This window comes from Neolamprologus multifasciatus, chromosome 11 (assembly GCF_963576455.1).
Source record: "Neolamprologus multifasciatus chromosome 11, fNeoMul1.2, whole genome shotgun sequence".
Classification (NCBI taxonomy): Eukaryota; Metazoa; Chordata; class Actinopteri; order Cichliformes; family Cichlidae; genus Neolamprologus; species Neolamprologus multifasciatus.
In genome coordinates this window covers 5,007,913-5,025,759 of record NC_140449.1, presented here as the reverse complement: position 1 = coordinate 5,025,759, position 17,847 = coordinate 5,007,913, and the positions used below count along the sequence as shown (strand labels likewise).

General features: G+C 39.8%; 1 protein-coding gene across 3 annotated transcripts; it reads left to right on the top strand.

The window, feature by feature from the left end:
• Positions 1 to 1,493: 1,493 nt before the first annotated feature.
• abhd5a (abhydrolase domain containing 5, lysophosphatidic acid acyltransferase a) lies at positions 1,494 to 17,207 on the top strand. 3 transcript variants are annotated; one of them, XM_085178414.1, is made up of 9 exons: positions 1,494 to 1,619; positions 3,440 to 3,520; positions 6,468 to 6,553; positions 8,147 to 8,522; positions 11,885 to 12,039; positions 12,524 to 12,635; positions 12,804 to 12,990; positions 16,233 to 16,348; positions 16,392 to 17,207. In XM_085178414.1, exons 1-8 carry the CDS (start codon positions 1,519 to 1,521, stop codon positions 16,320 to 16,322), a joined length of 1,188 nt encoding a protein of 395 aa, XP_085034540.1. In that variant the 5' UTR covers positions 1,494 to 1,518; the 3' UTR covers positions 16,323 to 16,348; positions 16,392 to 17,207. The 3 variants fall into 3 exon arrangements, with proteins under 3 accessions (XP_085034540.1, XP_085034542.1, XP_085034543.1); XM_085178416.1 differs by lacking the exon at positions 1,494 to 1,619 and adding an exon at positions 1,657 to 1,936; XM_085178417.1 differs by lacking the exon at positions 1,494 to 1,619 and adding an exon at positions 5,022 to 5,077.
• The last annotated feature ends 640 nt before the right edge of the window (positions 17,208 to 17,847 follow it).

Genomic DNA, 17,847 nt, shown 5'->3' with positions numbered 1-17,847 from the left:
AAACCCCAAAACAAACAAACAAACAAACAATAACAAAACAGGAAAAAAACAAAATAAACATGGTACTTTAAAAGTCTTTCTTTGGACATCAACTGGTCTTCACTAATACTTACAGTCCATGTATGTGTGTCATTAAAAAAAATTAAGGAAACTGGACAGATGAGAGCAAAAGTAGTAGTGACAGACCACCCCCCCCCCCCCCCCCCCGCCCAAATAAATAAATAAATAAATAAAAATAAAATAAAATGTATCAATACCAGATGAGAGTCATGAAATAAGACAAAAAAAATCCATCAAAGACCCAGGACGTTCAGTCTGATCCAGCAATGGTTCACTGAAACCATCTGAAACAGCCTCGGTGGAAGCATGGAAGAAGCCGTTGTTTAGTAAATGAAACAGAGAGCAAAGGCTGAGGTATGCTAACATACACAATAACTGGACTGAAAACCAGTGGAGTGAAAAATCCACATTTGAATTTTTTTGGTTTGATTTTTTTTCAATATGTAAAGAAAAGGTCACAATCAAAGTACAACAGTGACTAACTACAGCCATGTGGAAAACACAGTGGAGGCATGGTGGTGTTGAAGATCTTGTCAAAACTGGTAGAATTATGAATGCAGAAAAGATTTGTCCACCTGGAGAGCTTCTGATTGATAACAGCTAAATATTTAGTTGTGGCAATGATCCCAAAAACACTGAATGCAGTAAAGGCATACCTTGATGGAAACAAATATAATGGTACACATCCATCCATCATGGATTGGCCTCCCTGGAGCCCAAATCTCAGCGTTATTGAAGCAGTGTGTGATCATCTTCACAAATGGAATGAAAGGCAAACACCCTTCAAGAAGCCTGTTTTTGAAGACCACTTAAATAAATAACAAAGCAAGCGGCCTCAGAGAGTTCAGCTGTGTGGAAAAATAAATGTTGTCATACCAAATATTGACTTTTAAGTCTGTACACTGTGCTTCTGATTATGTTTGCACATAAATCACATCCCATTCGCCTAGCACAATAAACGATGTGTGGCTCAAGACTTTTGCACAACACTGTAAATAAAACTTTTTTCTACATGTATCTTTCACGCTGCAGGTTACATGTGCATGAGTACCTATCCCCATTAAAGGTAAGACCTGAAAAATATCAGATCAGCAAGATAAATGAGTTTCAAGACCGTTGAGAACATTTCTAATGACTTGCAGGATGATTCACCGTAAGAACTAAACCGAAGAGCTGAACAGCAGCAGCTGCCCGCGCAAGCTCAACACTCTTGTGTTACTTTTAAATACCCGAGTAATGTAAAACAAGGAACACAAAACGGAGTTTAAATACTTACCAAGACCCATTTCCCCGATTAGCAGCAATGTTTAGACGTGACAGACACGCCAGTTCCGCAAACTCTTCCTGGGTGCGTTTGTTTTACGCTACTAGGAAGAAACGAAGCAGAGATAGGTGGATCCACAGTAGGAATAACACCCCCCTTCCCCCTTGTCTCAGTCAACTGACGCTATAAATCAAATGCACACAAGCTCGGCAACTACGTCAGACCCACGTGACTGCGAGAAGCGTCTCGGGGACTGTCGCGCTATGGCTGAGCAAGCGGTGATCGAGAACAGAGGGTGAGTATTTCTATTAACCTATCACATTCCCCGGTCTGTCAGAGTATCCACGGTAATGTTCCTTTATTATTTAACAGACAGTAAGTGTTATTGGAACAGCGACACTGTGCACTTTTTCCTGAAAATGCCCGAGTGTTGTTGTTGACCGTCCCTCAGAAAGTTAGACAGGCTGTCAGAAAGAGGCACCACTTGGGTAAAGGTAAACCTGCCCCCCAGCCTCATTAGTTAAATGGTGGCTTTTTGTAAAGTGGCCCGTACTAAATGAGAGTGCTCGAAGACTGCAGAAGGTCGTTGAAAAACTCACCGGTGCTTTGAAGGTATTGTCGGTGTGGTCCACAGAAGTAAAATAACGCTTTTATTGCAAAGCCGCTGGACTGCCATGTTTGTTTTGCCTCAGAGATAGTAGAGCAAACTGGAAAACTGGTTTTCTTGGAATCCATCCTACCTCGCAAACCATCCTACCCGTTGTTTCTGCGCATGCACACAACACGAAATTAAGTAGCGAACCGTCCTAACTTTGTGAATATTAGCTACAAAAATACTCTGACGGGTAAAATTAACTGCCAAACCTACCTTTGTGAATTTCACCTGCAAGTATACTTAAACAGTTAAAATTTAGTGGCGAACCATCCTACCTCTGTGAATATGAGCTAGAAGTTCAGTGGCAAATCATCATACCTTTGTTAATAACAGCTACACACATACTGACGGGTAAAACTAAGTGCCAAACCATGCATGTTTGGCACTTAATTTTACCCGTCAGAGTGAATATGACCTACAAGCATACTCTGGTGGGCAAAGTTAAGTGACAATCCGTCATACCTACTTAAATTGGTGTTGAAATTAGGGCTGCTCGATTATGGCAAAAATGATAATCACGATTATTTGACGATATTTATTTAACAATAACAATGTATTGAATAATGCCTTAAAAGATTGTCAAAAATATAAAATAGTGTGCAAATACTGATAACAGTGCAAATGTTTGCAATATAAAAAATAAATGAAAAATGTAAACATCTGTGTTTAGTGAACTTCAAAATACTGCTTAATATTTATGCATACAAATAACCAAACATCAAGGCAAGCTGTGTAGCCACACAATGTACAATTGCATCAAACTGACATTGAGGTATGTCAATTTGTAGTGTTGCTCTGTGGTGCAGCTAAGACACCGTAGCAAAGTTCACACACTACGTCTTGATCCACGTCTCACTCCGCGAACCCATAATGTTTCCACACCACTGAAGTCGTTTTACCTCTCTTTTCAACCAGCGGCATTCTTTCTTCAGCAGCCATTATCCTCTCCTCTCCAAATAACTTCTCAGCTTTCCGAGCTTTCCTCGGGTCGGTGTTCGAAACGCAGAGAGGTGCACTCGATTTGCTACACTGAGCAGTGCGAGAGTAAAGCACGAGGGAGGTGCTAATAATCGGCTCAGTCATTTTTAATGATCGTTGAAAGCCCAGATCTAATTTAGATTAAAATTCGGTTAATTGAGCAGCCCTACTTGGAATTACTCTGTGACAGCAGAAATGTGCATAAAGTACTTAAGGTAGGACGTTTTGCCAAACTAGGATGGTTTGTCAGAACACTGGTTTTAAACAAGAGTTTTGCAGTGGTGCGAATATTTTTATATTCATGTGCATAAAAAGCCCTCCGGAAATGCACAAAAAACCTTGATAAAACCATAAACTTTTTTTTTTAAGTGTTATAGTAAATGCTTGATAATTTAAATAATGGAGATGATAGTTTTGCTGTCACGCGTTGTCATCGGCCAGTCCCTGTCCTTTGCCCTCATGCACTTTTATTATATCTCCAGGGTCATTCATAGAATGCTGTCTACTGTTGGTGTTCCCAGGCTGGCCAGCAGTGTGTGGGGCTATGTGGATAAAACAATAAGGTAATGTTATGAGCATCCACACACAGACACAGGTGTGACACTCTTTTACACAAATATCCACCTGCACTCAGACATTAGCTTTCATTATTGTAGCCTCACTTTGTTAGTTTGTATGTGTCACTGTGCAGGTCCAGTTTCCTTTCAGCTGGGTGATTTTCACGAGCCTTAGTAGAGTAATGGAACGTAAGCAAAGGGAGAACTAAACTTAAACTTTTGTGTGACTCTTTAACTTACCTTTCACAATAACACACAGGGTGTCTCCTGCGTTTTGATAACCCTGGCAAACTCACGGGTTTATCAAGTAATTGCGTCTCCAACAATTGAGTCCAACACATGTATGTTAACAGGCTGAGACTAAACGGTTGCTTATCAGTGCAAAGCAATATAAATGAGCAGCACCACCCCGATTAACAAAAACCTGTTCAAAAGGCATTGAAATTGACGTTTCCAGACTTGTAAAAGGCGTTTAGAGTGGGTGAAAAGTGAAAGTGCAGTTCACAAATCACAGCCATCTCCTTGAGTTGTTCTGCATTATAAGGTGAAGACCCTACAATAATCCAGAGAAAACCCCAACAGCAGCCCAGATGAGAAACACATGCGCAAATAGCGTAAATGTGCTTTTATATGTTAAAAAAATAATTAAGTACAACTAGCTTTGGATTGAACCTTCAGGACCTTCCTTGCTGCCTGCCACATGTTGGAAAGTTCTCTTGCAGTACTGATTTATTTAAAACAGAGGACCACTCAGGCAGCACAGATTCACACCAAGGCCAATGCCATACTTGATCAATTTAAAGCTAATTTTGAGGCTGCTTTGTTTTGAGGCTGCGCTGCTGCTGCTCACTTAGAAAATAGACAGAAAAATCCTTGTTGTTGTCTTTTTGTGTGTGTGTGTCACATTTGTTAAATTGTAAGAATTATTAGAAGTAGGCTTAGGTAAATGTTGAAACATGTGAAAGGGACTGATTAAAATTGCATCAATCACGTCCTGTATCGATTTCTCAGAATTCAAGGTGACGTATTCAGGTGTTCTATCCACTTAGCAGCCGAAAACCTTACAGACACACAGACAAACAATTTAAGTTGCCCTTTTCACTAGCTACAGCTGTTTTGATAAAGGACAAATAGTCCTTTTTCAAAACAGTTGGAGATGAATGTTTTGATAATTAGTAAGTGAACAAGATGTCTATGGTTAGACTCTGTAAAGAAGGCCTTGTTAAAGAAACTAATGTGACCGATGTCAGGGAAGGAGAACATTGAGTCAAGTGTAGTCTGATTTCCTCTTTTGATGTCTCTGCGTGTTGCCACATGAGGTTTGCATGTCACAGAAGAACATTTTGTTGTTACTGACTTCTTACAATTTATGGTTGGTTTTTGTTTGTTTGTTTGGGGTTTTTTTTTTTTGGGGGGGGGGGGGGGTTGACTTGCCTAAAGACAAAAGAAAACAAAGAAACTAAATTTTTGTGTCACAGTTTCTGCTCTGTTATGCTTTCCCCTCAAGACCACACTGGGCCAGTGAAGGAAAGCAGAAGAACTTATTTCAGAGCCAGCTATGAAGTAAGATGTCGCTTTCCCACACAGAGCAGCTAATGGAGAGGTCATGAGATATGACACTTTTACAATAAACACAGCTGTTTAGACATTCAGCCAAAAACCTTTAAGTGTCTCCTTACTCTTAAGTCACACCCTTCTGTAGTTGAGTTATGCCTTCTAGTAGAAGGCCTGCCATAACACGTTTCCATGAATTAGGAATAAAAACCTTTTCACTAAAAAGAACATTGTAGCATGTGTTGGGTTTGCAACCTCGTATCTGAACAAACCACATGACTTCACGAACAATGGGACTTGTTAACTAACAGTGTGTCCACATGAATCTGTGCAGAAGTCATGCATGTGAATGTTTACAGAAATATCTCAGATTTATCAACACCAATTTAACATTGCTTCTGCTCATTATTTACAGTTTTTCAGAGTACCAAAAACCACAAAATGCTCAGAATTACAATTTTAAAAAATCACACAAAAAAAACAAAGTGGAAAGATGTCGGCTTTTACCTCTCCATCAATTTTATTCCATTCATCTGAAAAAAGAAACAAATCCCTTTGGGTATCTTAAGAGATCTGTGCTTAAATAAATACCTCACAAACGGCATTGGGTCAGAATTTTCTCACAACAGTATGGGAGACTGATAAAGTCATACAGAGAAGCATTAATACAACTTATTGGTTCCTAAAGCATAAAGCTTCATGGATGCTTCATATTAAGGACTGCTCTGTTATATTAAAATACCAACACGGAACAATCTAAACATTCAGTGTGAGGACTCCATGAAGAACTACATGACAAAGCGATCTCTCCCTGGCAATGCAAAACTAAATTAACACTAACAGCAAATGTAGAAGCCTTATCAGTTGAAAAATATGGTGTATATTTGTTTTTCTGCATGAAATTGTTTGCACAATTTTGCAATTTGTTATCAAATCCTATTTGGATCATTTATTTTTTACCCAAATTTTGCACTCTGGAAAGGAAACTCCTACAAAAACATACACCATAAGGCTACAGTCTTATGGTGTATGTTCACACCTTTAAACCACTACATTTTTAAAAGCATCTGTGATAAATTCTGATGGTAATTTTGTGTATCAAGCCTGTTTTTTGCTTGCTTAACCTGTTAGTAAGCCTGATTGTTTTGCGTTTTGCAAAACGCATTCCAAGCGGTAGAAAGATGAGAAATGAGTTAAGTGAGGACCATACAGTAAGAGTCTGGTTAGCTACGAGTCAATGTTCTGTGGTGCAGGTTTGTGTTATGAATCTTAGCCCTACAACTGTGAGGACCCCAAAGCAGCATGATGATGATGAATCATTATTATAATGCTGAACGTTTGAAATATTAATATAAGGCAAACCATTCATATTCATACTGTTGTGCTTTTGTGTACGTAGGTGGTGTTGGATTCCCAACTGGCTGCCATCATGGTGTCCAACTTCAAAGAGCCATCTGCAAGCTTCAGAGGAGAAGATGCTGCAGTGTAAGGATAAACCCAGTGTATTTCTTTTTTTAAATTTAAAACATACACTTTTGTACAGTGTGCAAAAGTAAAAACTCCCCCACCTGTGGTCACTCACTCAAACACAACCTGTTTTGCTAAACAAAACCTGTATTGGCTAGAAATCAAATAACTTTTTGTGAATATGAATTAAATCTGCAAGCAGCGATGACCAACACCTTAAGACTTTCTTTGGCAAATTTGAGGTTGCCGCGGTCAGTCACCTTAAAACTGTAGCCCAAAGTGCATAACATGACATTTCTTGTTCCCACCATTGGTGCAGTGACCACCATCAAATATGACAGGAGAAATGTTTTCAGGGGCGGAGCCTTATGAAACGTGGGAAGTTGGGTCCAGATTGGACGATGTATGTGTAAATAAGAGGAAACTATATTTTCATGGCGACTGGTTGAAATTCGCCGTGGTGCCACGGCCACGCCCTTTGAAGAAAGCTCAAAAGTGTTGCAATCTAATATGGCCCAGGTCTGTAGTTTAGACTGACCAAATGTGAAGTTGATCCAATAAAATCTCTTGGAGGAGTTTGCAACAGTATAATGCCAGGAAGTCGCCAAAATGTCATCTTCAATTCAAAATGGCAGACTTCCTGTTGGGTTTGGGTCAGTGGGCTTCCAGACTTTACATATGTGTGTACCAAATTTCATTCATGTAACTCAAACCGCATGCTGGTAGTACTACCATAGGTGGCATTATTGAGCCATTTCCTACTCTATACATGAGAAACTTCACCCGTTGCCTACTGGTGGTGATCAGAGGGCCCGGTGGCGCCAGCTTCCGGCTGCCTCGCCTCTGTCAGTGCGCTCCAGGGTGGCTGTGGCTACAATGTAGCTTGCCATCACCAGTGTGTGAATGGGTGGATGACTGAATGTGTAAAGTGCTTTGGGGTCCTTAGGGACTAGTAAAGCGCTATACAAATACAGGCCATTTACCAAACCAATAAAATAAGAAATTTTGCGTGTGTTAGATCTGGTGAAAATGTACATGAGTTTTTTTAGCATCTTTAAGTCCTCAAAAATGCAATTGATGACATAAAATAATAATAAACTGAGCAGATGCATTGGGCCTTAGCGTGTTTCATGCTAATTACAAAATGTGTCTGAAAGTCTGAGATCACTTGGAAAGTATGTGTCTTATGTGACTACAAACAGCTCAGGGAAAAGTAACTCATGACTTTCATTGCTCAAAATGTAAAGGAATATTAGATGTGCAGAGCACTGTTCTACTGTCTGTCTTCCAGGAAATGTCGTGACAAGTAGAGAACATTAACCACAGTAGAATAGGAACTTATAAATAAAGTGATTGATGATTACAGCTTTGAAAAATCAATAAGAAGTTCAGGGGCTGTTTTCTATGAATGACTTTAACCCAACTGTGCCTGCAGGATGTTACTAATGAACCAGTAAGTGTGAGAAATCGCTCTTGTTTGAGCTTGTTGCCGTGTGTGTGTGTGGTGTTGTTGTTTTTGTTTGATATGTTATTTAGATTAATGTGAAATGGAATATTTGACCCATCGTAATGTTCTTGAACTTAAAAGTAATCTTATGCTTTTCTTTTCAGATGTCAGCACTGCATTTACTAAAGAGTTTGTTCCCATCTCCAACAACAATCTTCTGTGGACCCTGACTTTTTGCAATGACCATGTTAAAGATAAAACTCCCTTAGTTCTGCTGCATGGCTTTGGCGGCGGGGTGGGCCTGTGGGCTCAGAATCTGGATGCTCTCTCCCTACATCGGCCTGTCTTTGCACTGGACTTACTGGGTTTTGGCCAGAGCAGCAGACCTGTGTTCTCAACAGATGCAGCAGAAGCAGAGGATCAGTTTGTCGAGTCCATAGAAGAGTGGCGGGCCAGCGTGGGTCTGGAGTCTATGATACTTCTTGGTCACAATCTGGGAGGATACCTCGCTGTGTCATACTCCATTAAATACCCAGGCAGGTGGGTGCAGACAATGGGATTTCTCACATCTTACTGTATCATGACCAGAGATGGGCAGTAACGTGTTACTTGTAACGCGTTACTGTAATCTGATTACTTTTTTCAGGTAACGAGTAAAGGATTACTATTGCAAAAACGGTAATTAGATTAGCGTTACTTTCCCGTAGGCATGCTGCGTTACTGCGTTACTAAAACCGTGATTTTTATTTTTTATTTTTTTTAAATTTTTGCGAGAATGTCTCATGACAGTGACGTAAGTGAGTGCGACATTCGTGACAACAGCTGTGTGCAGATCAACAATGGATAATATATCGAGTGCGGGAGAGAGTATGAGCGTGCAGCGTTTAAAGCGTGGAAGTACTGACCTTATTTTGAGTTTGATTCCATAAAAAGTGACAAAAACATTAGTGTCCGTTGTGCGTGGGACGAAAACTTCTTTTTAAAGCGAAAAAGTAATAAATGGGGAAGTAATTGGTAATTAGTTACTGATTACATTTTTCAAGTAACTTGACCAACACTGATCATGACCCACACTGTCTGATACAGAAAGGTGGCAGGTTTGTGTAAAATGTCAAGATCAGAACTGTAGCATAAGCTTAAGTCAGGTTTTAGTCTCTTATTATTATAATAATGCGAGTGTTTTAGGCACTCCATATAGGAGCTCACCTTTTCTAATGTCCACTGTTGGCTAGCAGCTCCTGTCATCTGCAAGAGTGGCTGAAACGGACAGAGTTAATAATCTTTGCATATCATCTCTAACTATTGTTTATATCCTGCCTTTTGAGAGTGGTGTGTGAATGTTGGTCTGCAGAAGTGTTTGGGCCTCTTTACACCTGCTGCCTCACAGCAAACAGCAGGCAGATACTGTCAGGGACTGTTGTGGAGATGTGTCAGTGGACACAAGAAAACCGATTTATCAACACATCAAACAAGTTTGTGTAATAAAGTCTCATTTTCTGTCCCCAAGAGCAGCTTGTTGGTCAGATCAGCTAAAGAAAGCCATGTGTTACAGCTGAGAGCTCCAGTGAGCAAGTGGGCAGAGTGTTGATTGCTCTATAAAACCAGAATAATATACATTTGAATAATCCTATCATCACTGCTGTAAATGGAACAAATGAAGTGGAACTTGCCTAGGAGGAGAAAAAAGCAGAGTCTGCAGTGAACACTGTTCTGAATAATGATTCTGCCCTTTTGCTGTTAACATGATTGTAGCAAAACATGCCAGCATGAGTACAGGATACAGTTGTAGCGGTGTGCCTTTAGGTGCTGGCAGCCTGTGATAACAGCAGTGTCCTCCAAAACGCTCTCTCCTCCCACTAGACTCTATCTCTCCTGAATCATCTTCTCCTGCCGCAGCTCCAGCTCGGAGCTTCCAGCATTAACCCGGCTCTCCCTAAGCGGCGCCTGATAAAATGTCCTCAATCCCTTATCACCCCTCTTCATCAGTAACACTGAAAATTCCCGCTTCCTGTCTTCTTATTGTTATCTTAGCGTTCCAAATGGTTTTAAGTTATAACTTCAGATGTTCTTGATCAGGCACATGCGTCCCCGATCTGTGCTCGTTGCCCCCCCCCTTCCTTGAACTTCATTCATATTGGGAACCACAACAATGTGCTCTCTGTACCAGTACAGAGTCTATTAAGACCATGACATGTCAGATTTAAATGGCTTATAATCACCTGTCAGTTTAGCTTCTAGTTGATTATGAAAATGAAAGTAAACTGCTTCATGGTGTCATCTAAATATCAGCCTAGCTCAGGGGTCGGCAACCTGCGGCTCTTTAGTCCTTATTAGAGATGGCACGATACCACTTTTTTATGTCCGATACCGATATCATAAATTTGGATATCTGCCGATACCGATATGAATCCGATATAGTGGGGGGGGTTTAATCAATAAAACTGTTTTTTAATATCTTGCTGCATTTTGTATAAGTTCATACTCAAGTTAAAAAAAAAAACAAAAAAAAAACACTAAAGCTATTCTGTTATACCTGTATGTTTAAAAATAAATAAAAAAATAAAAAAATACACTGCAACCAAAATATTTCATAGTTCAGCAATAATGAATGCTGAATGAATGAATGAATCTAATGAACTTGAACCTACTCCATCCTCCATATTCTGGTATTTTAAAGAGTAAGCAACCTAACTAATAGGGTTGCAAACTCCCAGCAAAAAAAAAAAAAAATAGGGAACCACCCTCCACCTCATGATGCTTAATTGACGTAATCAACTTCAATTTGATGCAGTGTGAAAGAAATGCACAGAAATCAATTATTTTTCAAGAATAATTAAATAGATTTAACATCTTTCTTCAACAGAATTGCAGACTGCACAGATGGTACCTTCCCAAAGGAAAAAGTACTATAGCTTACTAGGGTATATTAGACTTAATAGTTACTATATACAGTAATGGACTTCTATTCATTTTACATCAAATTAAAACTTTGGGTGTAAGATTCAGATAATTATTTATTAAAAGCTCAACATTTTAAATGAGAATAAGAAAGAAAAGTATGTCTTTGTGCCCCTTTCCCTATTAATGCCCTATCGGCCCCCCTGGCTAAACTTTGCTAGATCCACCCCTGCACAGTTACCAGCCGTCAGCTGCGTAGAAAAAGATCCTGGTGTAGAAAGTAATATTAAATAAATTCTAACAACAGCTTATCAAGGTTAAACGTGCTGTTGTTGTTCAGCCGCTGGTTTCCTCTTTCTGGCGCAAAGTGGGCCAAAAACAAAGAAGAGAGACGGACAGCATCTCAATGGGGTTAAGATCAGGGCTTTGACCATTCCAGGACTCTCCACTTCTTAGTTTTTAGCCAGTCCTTGGTGGATTTGCTGGTATGCTTTGGGTCATTACTGCTTACTAGTATTCTATTGTATATGTTGTATATCTTATTCTTCTGTTCCTCTGTCTCTCTTGCTGCATTGAGCATGTGTATGACAAAAGAATTTCCCTCATTAACAGATGGTTTCACATGTTCTTCAAGCACCCTCTGATACGCAGTAGAATTCATGATGGATTCTATGATAGTGAGCTGGCCAGGTCCTGCTGCAGCAAAGCATCCCCAAACTAGGATACTGCCACCTCCATGCTTCAGTTGGTATGAGGTTCTTTTCTTGGAAGGCAGTATTTGGTTTACGCCAAACATGTCTACTGTTCTGGTGTCCAAATAATTCAATTTTAGACTCATCTGTCCAAAGAACATTATTCCAGAAGTCGTGGTCTTTGTCTATGTTCGCGCTGGCAAACTTCATTCTGGCCTTTTTAATGTTTTTGTCCTTTAGTTGTAGGTCTGTAAACAATTTATAACTAAAAGAGCAGGTTAACTTTTATTTTTGTTGTTGTCTGGCTTACAGAGTAAAGCACATTGTCCTGGTTGAGCCCTGGGGTTTACCTGATTATCCGGAGACGACAGAACCAGACCGGCCCATCCCTGTGTGGATCAAAGCTCTTGGTGCCATGTTCAGTCCTTTCAACCCCCTGGCTGGCCTGCGACTGGTAGGACCACTGGGTAAGGTGCTAAAAGACAACAAAGTACCACAGTGCTAAAAGCAAACCCACAACCGGACTAGCTTAATAATCCCAGGGAAATGGAGATGATGAGCACGTGAAATTTCTTTTTCTTAAATGAGAAGAATGGAAATGAGAGGATGCAATATAATGGGTGAAGATTTTCACTTATTGTCTGGAGACAATAAGTGAAAATGTATGCAGTATGAAACTGGGGGGATAGTTTTATATTAGTTTAATATTGCAGTATCACAGCTAATGTTCTCTTTGCACACCCAGAAAACTAGGAACTGCTTGTTAAAGCAAGTGTGACGAGCACAATGTCATTCAGTAGAGTTTTTTGCTTTGACTTTGAAAGGAATTTAAGCCAAAATCTGGGCTCTCCCCAGTGTGACTAATCATGTAAAATGTAATGAGTACTCCTCATCTATTAATGGCTACATGCTTGCGTTTGACACCTCTGTCTCTTCCCTGGTCCCCTGCAGGTCCCACTCTGGTGCAAACACTAAGACCCGACTTCAAGAAAAAGTTCTCCCTCGTGTTCACTGACAGCACTGTGCCAGATTACATCTACCACCTGAACGTGCAAAGCCCCAGGTCTGTCTTTCTCTTTTATTAATGCCACTTGTCTCTAAAATGGCCATGGAAGCAATTTCTTCATCACCTTTTCTGCTCTCATCCACGTTTTACTACCTAGTATTATGTTTTGTCATCTCCATTTTCTGTCATGTGCTCATTGATTATCTTTTCCTCGTCTTGTCACAGTGGGGAAACTGCTTTTAAGAATATGACTGCGCCATGTGGCTGGGCCAAGAGGCCAATGTTGCAGAGGATTGACCAGCTGCAGTCTGATATCCCCATCACCATCATTTATGGCTCTCGCTCCAGCATAGACAGCATGTCGGGCATCACCCTCAGAAAGATGAGGCCACGCTCTCATGTGGACATCATAGTAAGTTTGTGTGTGTAGATGGATGGATTGATATCCCTTCAAAGTGTTTTTTTTTTTTTTTTTTTTTTTTTTTTCTTCCCTCGAAAAACTTAAAATTCACAATACATTTTTAAGGAATGAATTGCCAAAAACAGTTTTGAAAAACAATTTTTAAAGTGAATTTCCTGGCAGTTATTTCATGGTTCAGGCTTCTTTCTGAATTTGGGTTCCAGATCATCAGTATGATGACATTTTTATAGACTTTCTAAACTTGTAACTAATTTCTTCACACTTCCTCAAAACCTGCTTTATTGCTAAGATTTATTTATTTTGTATCAAGCTTGAGTTTTCAGATCCAACTACACAGATCCATTGGACAACAACTGTCCTGTAGCTCAAAGTGAACTGGTAATCTGTATATACAAATAGTAAAACAATACTTTTTACCTCAGACACGCAGCTTGATACTTTAGGTCCTTGATGCTTTAGGCCAATCGGCTCTGAAATGACTCCTCTGCCTCCTCAGATGTGGTCTGACATATATCAAGAGTTTAAACTACCCCACTGACATCCTGAAATATGTACAAAAGTGGTCGTGACACAGTTCCAACTCCTGGATCAAACCATGACATTCTCCCTGCTGCTGCCTGCTTGTGAGAACTGGATGAACCCAGAATCTCAATTTCTTTGTTTTCTTGTTTAGAAACATCAGGACCAGTTCATTACGTATGTTTGTTAAACTTAGGTTTTTGAGATTGTCAAATTTAAATATTGGACATAGATGACACAAGTAAACACAAAGTGCAGTTTCTAGGTGTTTGTGTAAATAAAACTTACATGGCTTTGTGTGAAAAAGTGATTTCCTTCTAAACCTAATAACTGGTTGGGCCACGCTTAGCAGCATCAACTGGAATCAGTTGTTTGCAAAGATGAGTGGGTCAGAATTCCTTCAGAGCTGTAAAAGACTCACCCCCAGTTATCACAGAATTGTTGTAATTCAGCCACACTGGAGGGTTTTTGAGCATGAACCACCTTTTTTAAGGTCATGCCGCAGCATCTCAATCAGATTCATGTCAGGAGTTTGACCAAGCCACTCCAATCTCTTCATTTTTGTTTTTCTTAAGCCATTCAGAGGTGGACTTGATCGTGTGTTTTGCATCATTGTCCTGCTGCAGAACCCAAGTGTGCTTCAGCTTGAGGTCATGAACACTTCAGTGTTACTTTTTGCACCAGAGGTCTTTGGAATCAGTACTGGTTTTTGTTTTGGAACTTAGCCATGTCGGCTGGGCTGACTCTTTCTTATGGTGGAGTCATGAACACTGACTTTAACTGAGCCAAGTGAGGCCTGCAGGTCTTTGGATATTGTTCTGGGGTCTTTTGTGACCTCTTGGATGAGTTGTTGCTGTGCTCTTGGGGTAATTCTGGTTGGCCAGCCACTTATGTTAAGGTTCACCATTCAATGACTTTGCCATTTGTGGATAATGGATCTCACTGTGGAGATTGTGGAGTCCCACAGCTCTAGAAGTGGCTTTATAACATTTTCCAGACTGAGAGCTCTCAATTACTTTGTTTCTCATCTGTTCCTGAATTTCCTTGGATCATGGGGATGATGTCTGGCTTTTGAGGACCTTTTTGGCTACTCCACTTTGTCAGGCAGGTCGTATTAAAGTAATGTCTTGATTGAGAATGGGTGGCAGTAATCAGGGTGTGGCTAGAGAAATTGAACTTGGCTTTCCAAAGATGTGATACACCACCATTAATTATAATGGGAGGGGGGGGACAATCACTTTTTCACACATGGCCATGTTGGTTTGGATTTTTTTCCCCCCCCTTTTATAATAAACACCTTCATTTACAAACTGCATTTTGTGTTTACTTGTCATCTTTGTCTAATTTTTAAATTTGTTAGATCTGAACTCTTTTTTTTTTTTTTTTTTTTTTATTTCACACTGATGTTTATGTTACATGGCAATTTGGAATTTTGGGTCATTGTTTTGCAGCACATTCTGTGTAATGGCCTTTAGGACTAGGTGAGAGTTGTGGTAAGGGTTTGGCACTTAGGGGGAAACAATGGGCAGTTGCTTTCATACACCTGTCAAGTCTGAGGAAGACTGGATGAGCAGCTGCCTAGACAGGTGCAAAACAGACACTGAAATATTATGATATGCAAAGAAATTCTCATTACCACGGACTCGAGACATTTTAATTTCCTAACTGTGTTAATGAGAACAGATTCATGGGGTAAAATGTCCATTTTAAAAAAACAAAACAAAAGCAAAACAAAACTAGAGGCTGCTGCAAACAAACAGTCACTATCTGACCTCTACAACAGTGTATTAGGGCGCCATTACATGGGAGAAGAAAAAAAAAATTAAAAAAAAATTATAATATATTATTATTGATTGAAAACAAAGTTGAAATTTCAAGATTAAAGCCTACAAGCTTTTTTGAGAAAAAAGTTGAAATGTGGAGAATTACAGCTGTTGTTTCAACGCAAACTGCCACTAACTCAGAGGGTTGTTAGACCCTCTGAGTTAGTGGGATGTTCCTTCAGAATCTGTTTTAGTAATGAGGAAAGAAATGATGCCTCTTTTAGCACAGAAACATTGCGGTGATCAGTACATGGATGTTGAAAAGAGTGCAGAAGAGTGGATTTGCACAAAATGAACTGGCTGGCTATGGTTACAGCCTCGTGCAATAAAGAGGATGTATGTTGTATCACAAGAGGGCTGATCAATTTGTTTCACTATATAATTTTAGTTTATTTCAAAAAATAAATAAAAAATACTACTCCGTAAAAGTTGGAGGTTTCGACTGAACCAAAACATTTTGAGGCTTCATCAAATAAAAATCGCTGGACAAAAGACTGATTTGTTGGTTTTGTACATGGGGTTTAGTTTAAGCTTAAATACATTTGTTTAATGAATTATATAAAAGAAAGCCTCTCAGTTTAGCAGAGTTCCACAGATTCAGTGCCTTATTTGCATGTGGAGCAATCATGCTTATGTGTATATTGACACATCAAAGGTAAATTTTTCTGCCATGAAGAACCGTGGAACTGACTGTATGGAGGCTTGAAATGAAACTGATTGATGCATGCTGTAAATTTGAATGTTACTTTCCATCTTTGTTTTATGAAAGCTATAAACCGGAGACGCAGCCCTCCTCGTTAAAATCATGACCTCCCTTTATGGCATGCCTTTATATGGTTTCCATAATTTTTAATTGGCTGCTTCCCTTCTCATTCTCTTTCCTTCCTGCAGACAATCCGTGGAGCCGGACACTATGTGTATGCCGACCAGCCTGAGGACTTTAACTACAAGGTCTTGGAAGCATGTAACAAACTGGAATGAAGGCAGAGACCAGCTTGAATGTTGAACTCCAGTGGGGGGGGGAACGGGGGAACGGGGGAACGGGGGAACGGGGGGGGGGGAGGGAACGGGGACGGGCATCACTCTGTCACACACTGTGGAACCTCAGAATCCCACTTTCCCAAAGAACCAAAATAAGTGTTTGCACATTAAAAATATTGCAAAGTGAACAGTGACCTGGTGTGACTCGTACATGTTGTATCATCTGACCAGTGAGTCAGCTGTATTCTTGGAAACATGGTGACTCTGAGTTGACGTCACTGATTGGGGCCTGTTGGCCTCCAGCTTATTTTGCAGCACACAGAAACTTGTGGCTGTAGCCTCACTTGTTTTTTCTTTGTTATAAAGGTTTTTTGAAATTGCCTCTCTCAAATGCAGTAACCTCAGTGTTAAGTGAATGCAGGTGATTATCACCTTTTAATACCATTTATAAACCATGTCATGTAAAAACTGTTGAAAGATAAATTATCACATTTTTTCTATTTCTGTGAGATACTGAGAATGAATATTTTAGCATGCTTATTTCATAAATCCAATGACAGCTGCAATAATAATGATATGAATATTAATATGATCATTTGAGTGATGTCTGACTGAAGCACAACGGGTATTTAGGAGTTAGAGTTACAATGTCATGTATTTGGTGTCCCATGCATTGTGTTCAGCCTGTGGTTTGTGGTTTTTCCCATTTGATACAGATACAGAACCTCGGTATACAGGACCACTGCATCAGCAACAGGAAGAGGTTTCAGATGAATCTGCTTCCAATAATAGCATGTGTCCTCTGTAATGTGCTTTCCTGTCAAACACAAGTGGTTGTTTCATCTGCAATAACTGTGAATATCACCATAAACCCTCTGTACTCCTGTTTTTGACTGCTCTATTTGCAGAAGTTAGATATATTTATATAGAGATAAAGTTGCTTCATAGTGTTCTGCACATTTGTTTTGCAAAAAAATCCTGTAAGGAGACAAAAACCTCGCTGGCTTAGCATTAGGAAGGACGTCTGGTTTAAATTAAAAAAAATTTAAAAAGAAATCTTTCAAATTAAACGTGGAGCTTTCTGTTGTGATGACCTCCTGTGAACAAGGGAGCAGCTGAAAGTAGCTTTGGTCCATGTTATGGAGCGTATCATGTAATGCAGGCAGTATATTCCAGCATAAAGATAGATATAGATAAAGATACTATAGATTTTCAGCCTGGCAGTGTGGATCTATACAGCCTTACTGTAACAGTGGCTACTGTTACAATATGCGATATTTGGTGCGCTCTATGGATTTTTGTCATAGACTATTAAAAGACAAATGTAGCCACCATGACCGTAATTACTGGTTTTCAGATTTGCATTTTTTGGGGGGTGGGGAGTGACCATATTTACAGAGACACACATACCTTCTAATGGTGGTAAAGTAACACACTTCTGGGGAGCAGGGCTTTCAGCTGCACTGCTTCTCGACTTTGGAATTCCCTACCTCCTGATATAAGAAATATCACTCCCTTTTCTCTT

Coding starts and splice junctions, on each gene's coding strand:
- abhd5a (XM_085178414.1), top strand. CDS start 1,519: ATGCACACAAGCTCGGCAACTACGTCAGACCCACGTGACTGCGAGAAG. Junction 3,521..6,467: donor TATGTGGATAAAACAATAAG/GTAATGTTATGA, acceptor TTGTGTACGTAG/GTGGTGTTGGATTCCCAACT. Junction 6,554..8,146: donor AGAGGAGAAGATGCTGCAGT/GTAAGGATAAAC, acceptor TTTTCTTTTCAG/ATGTCAGCACTGCATTTACT.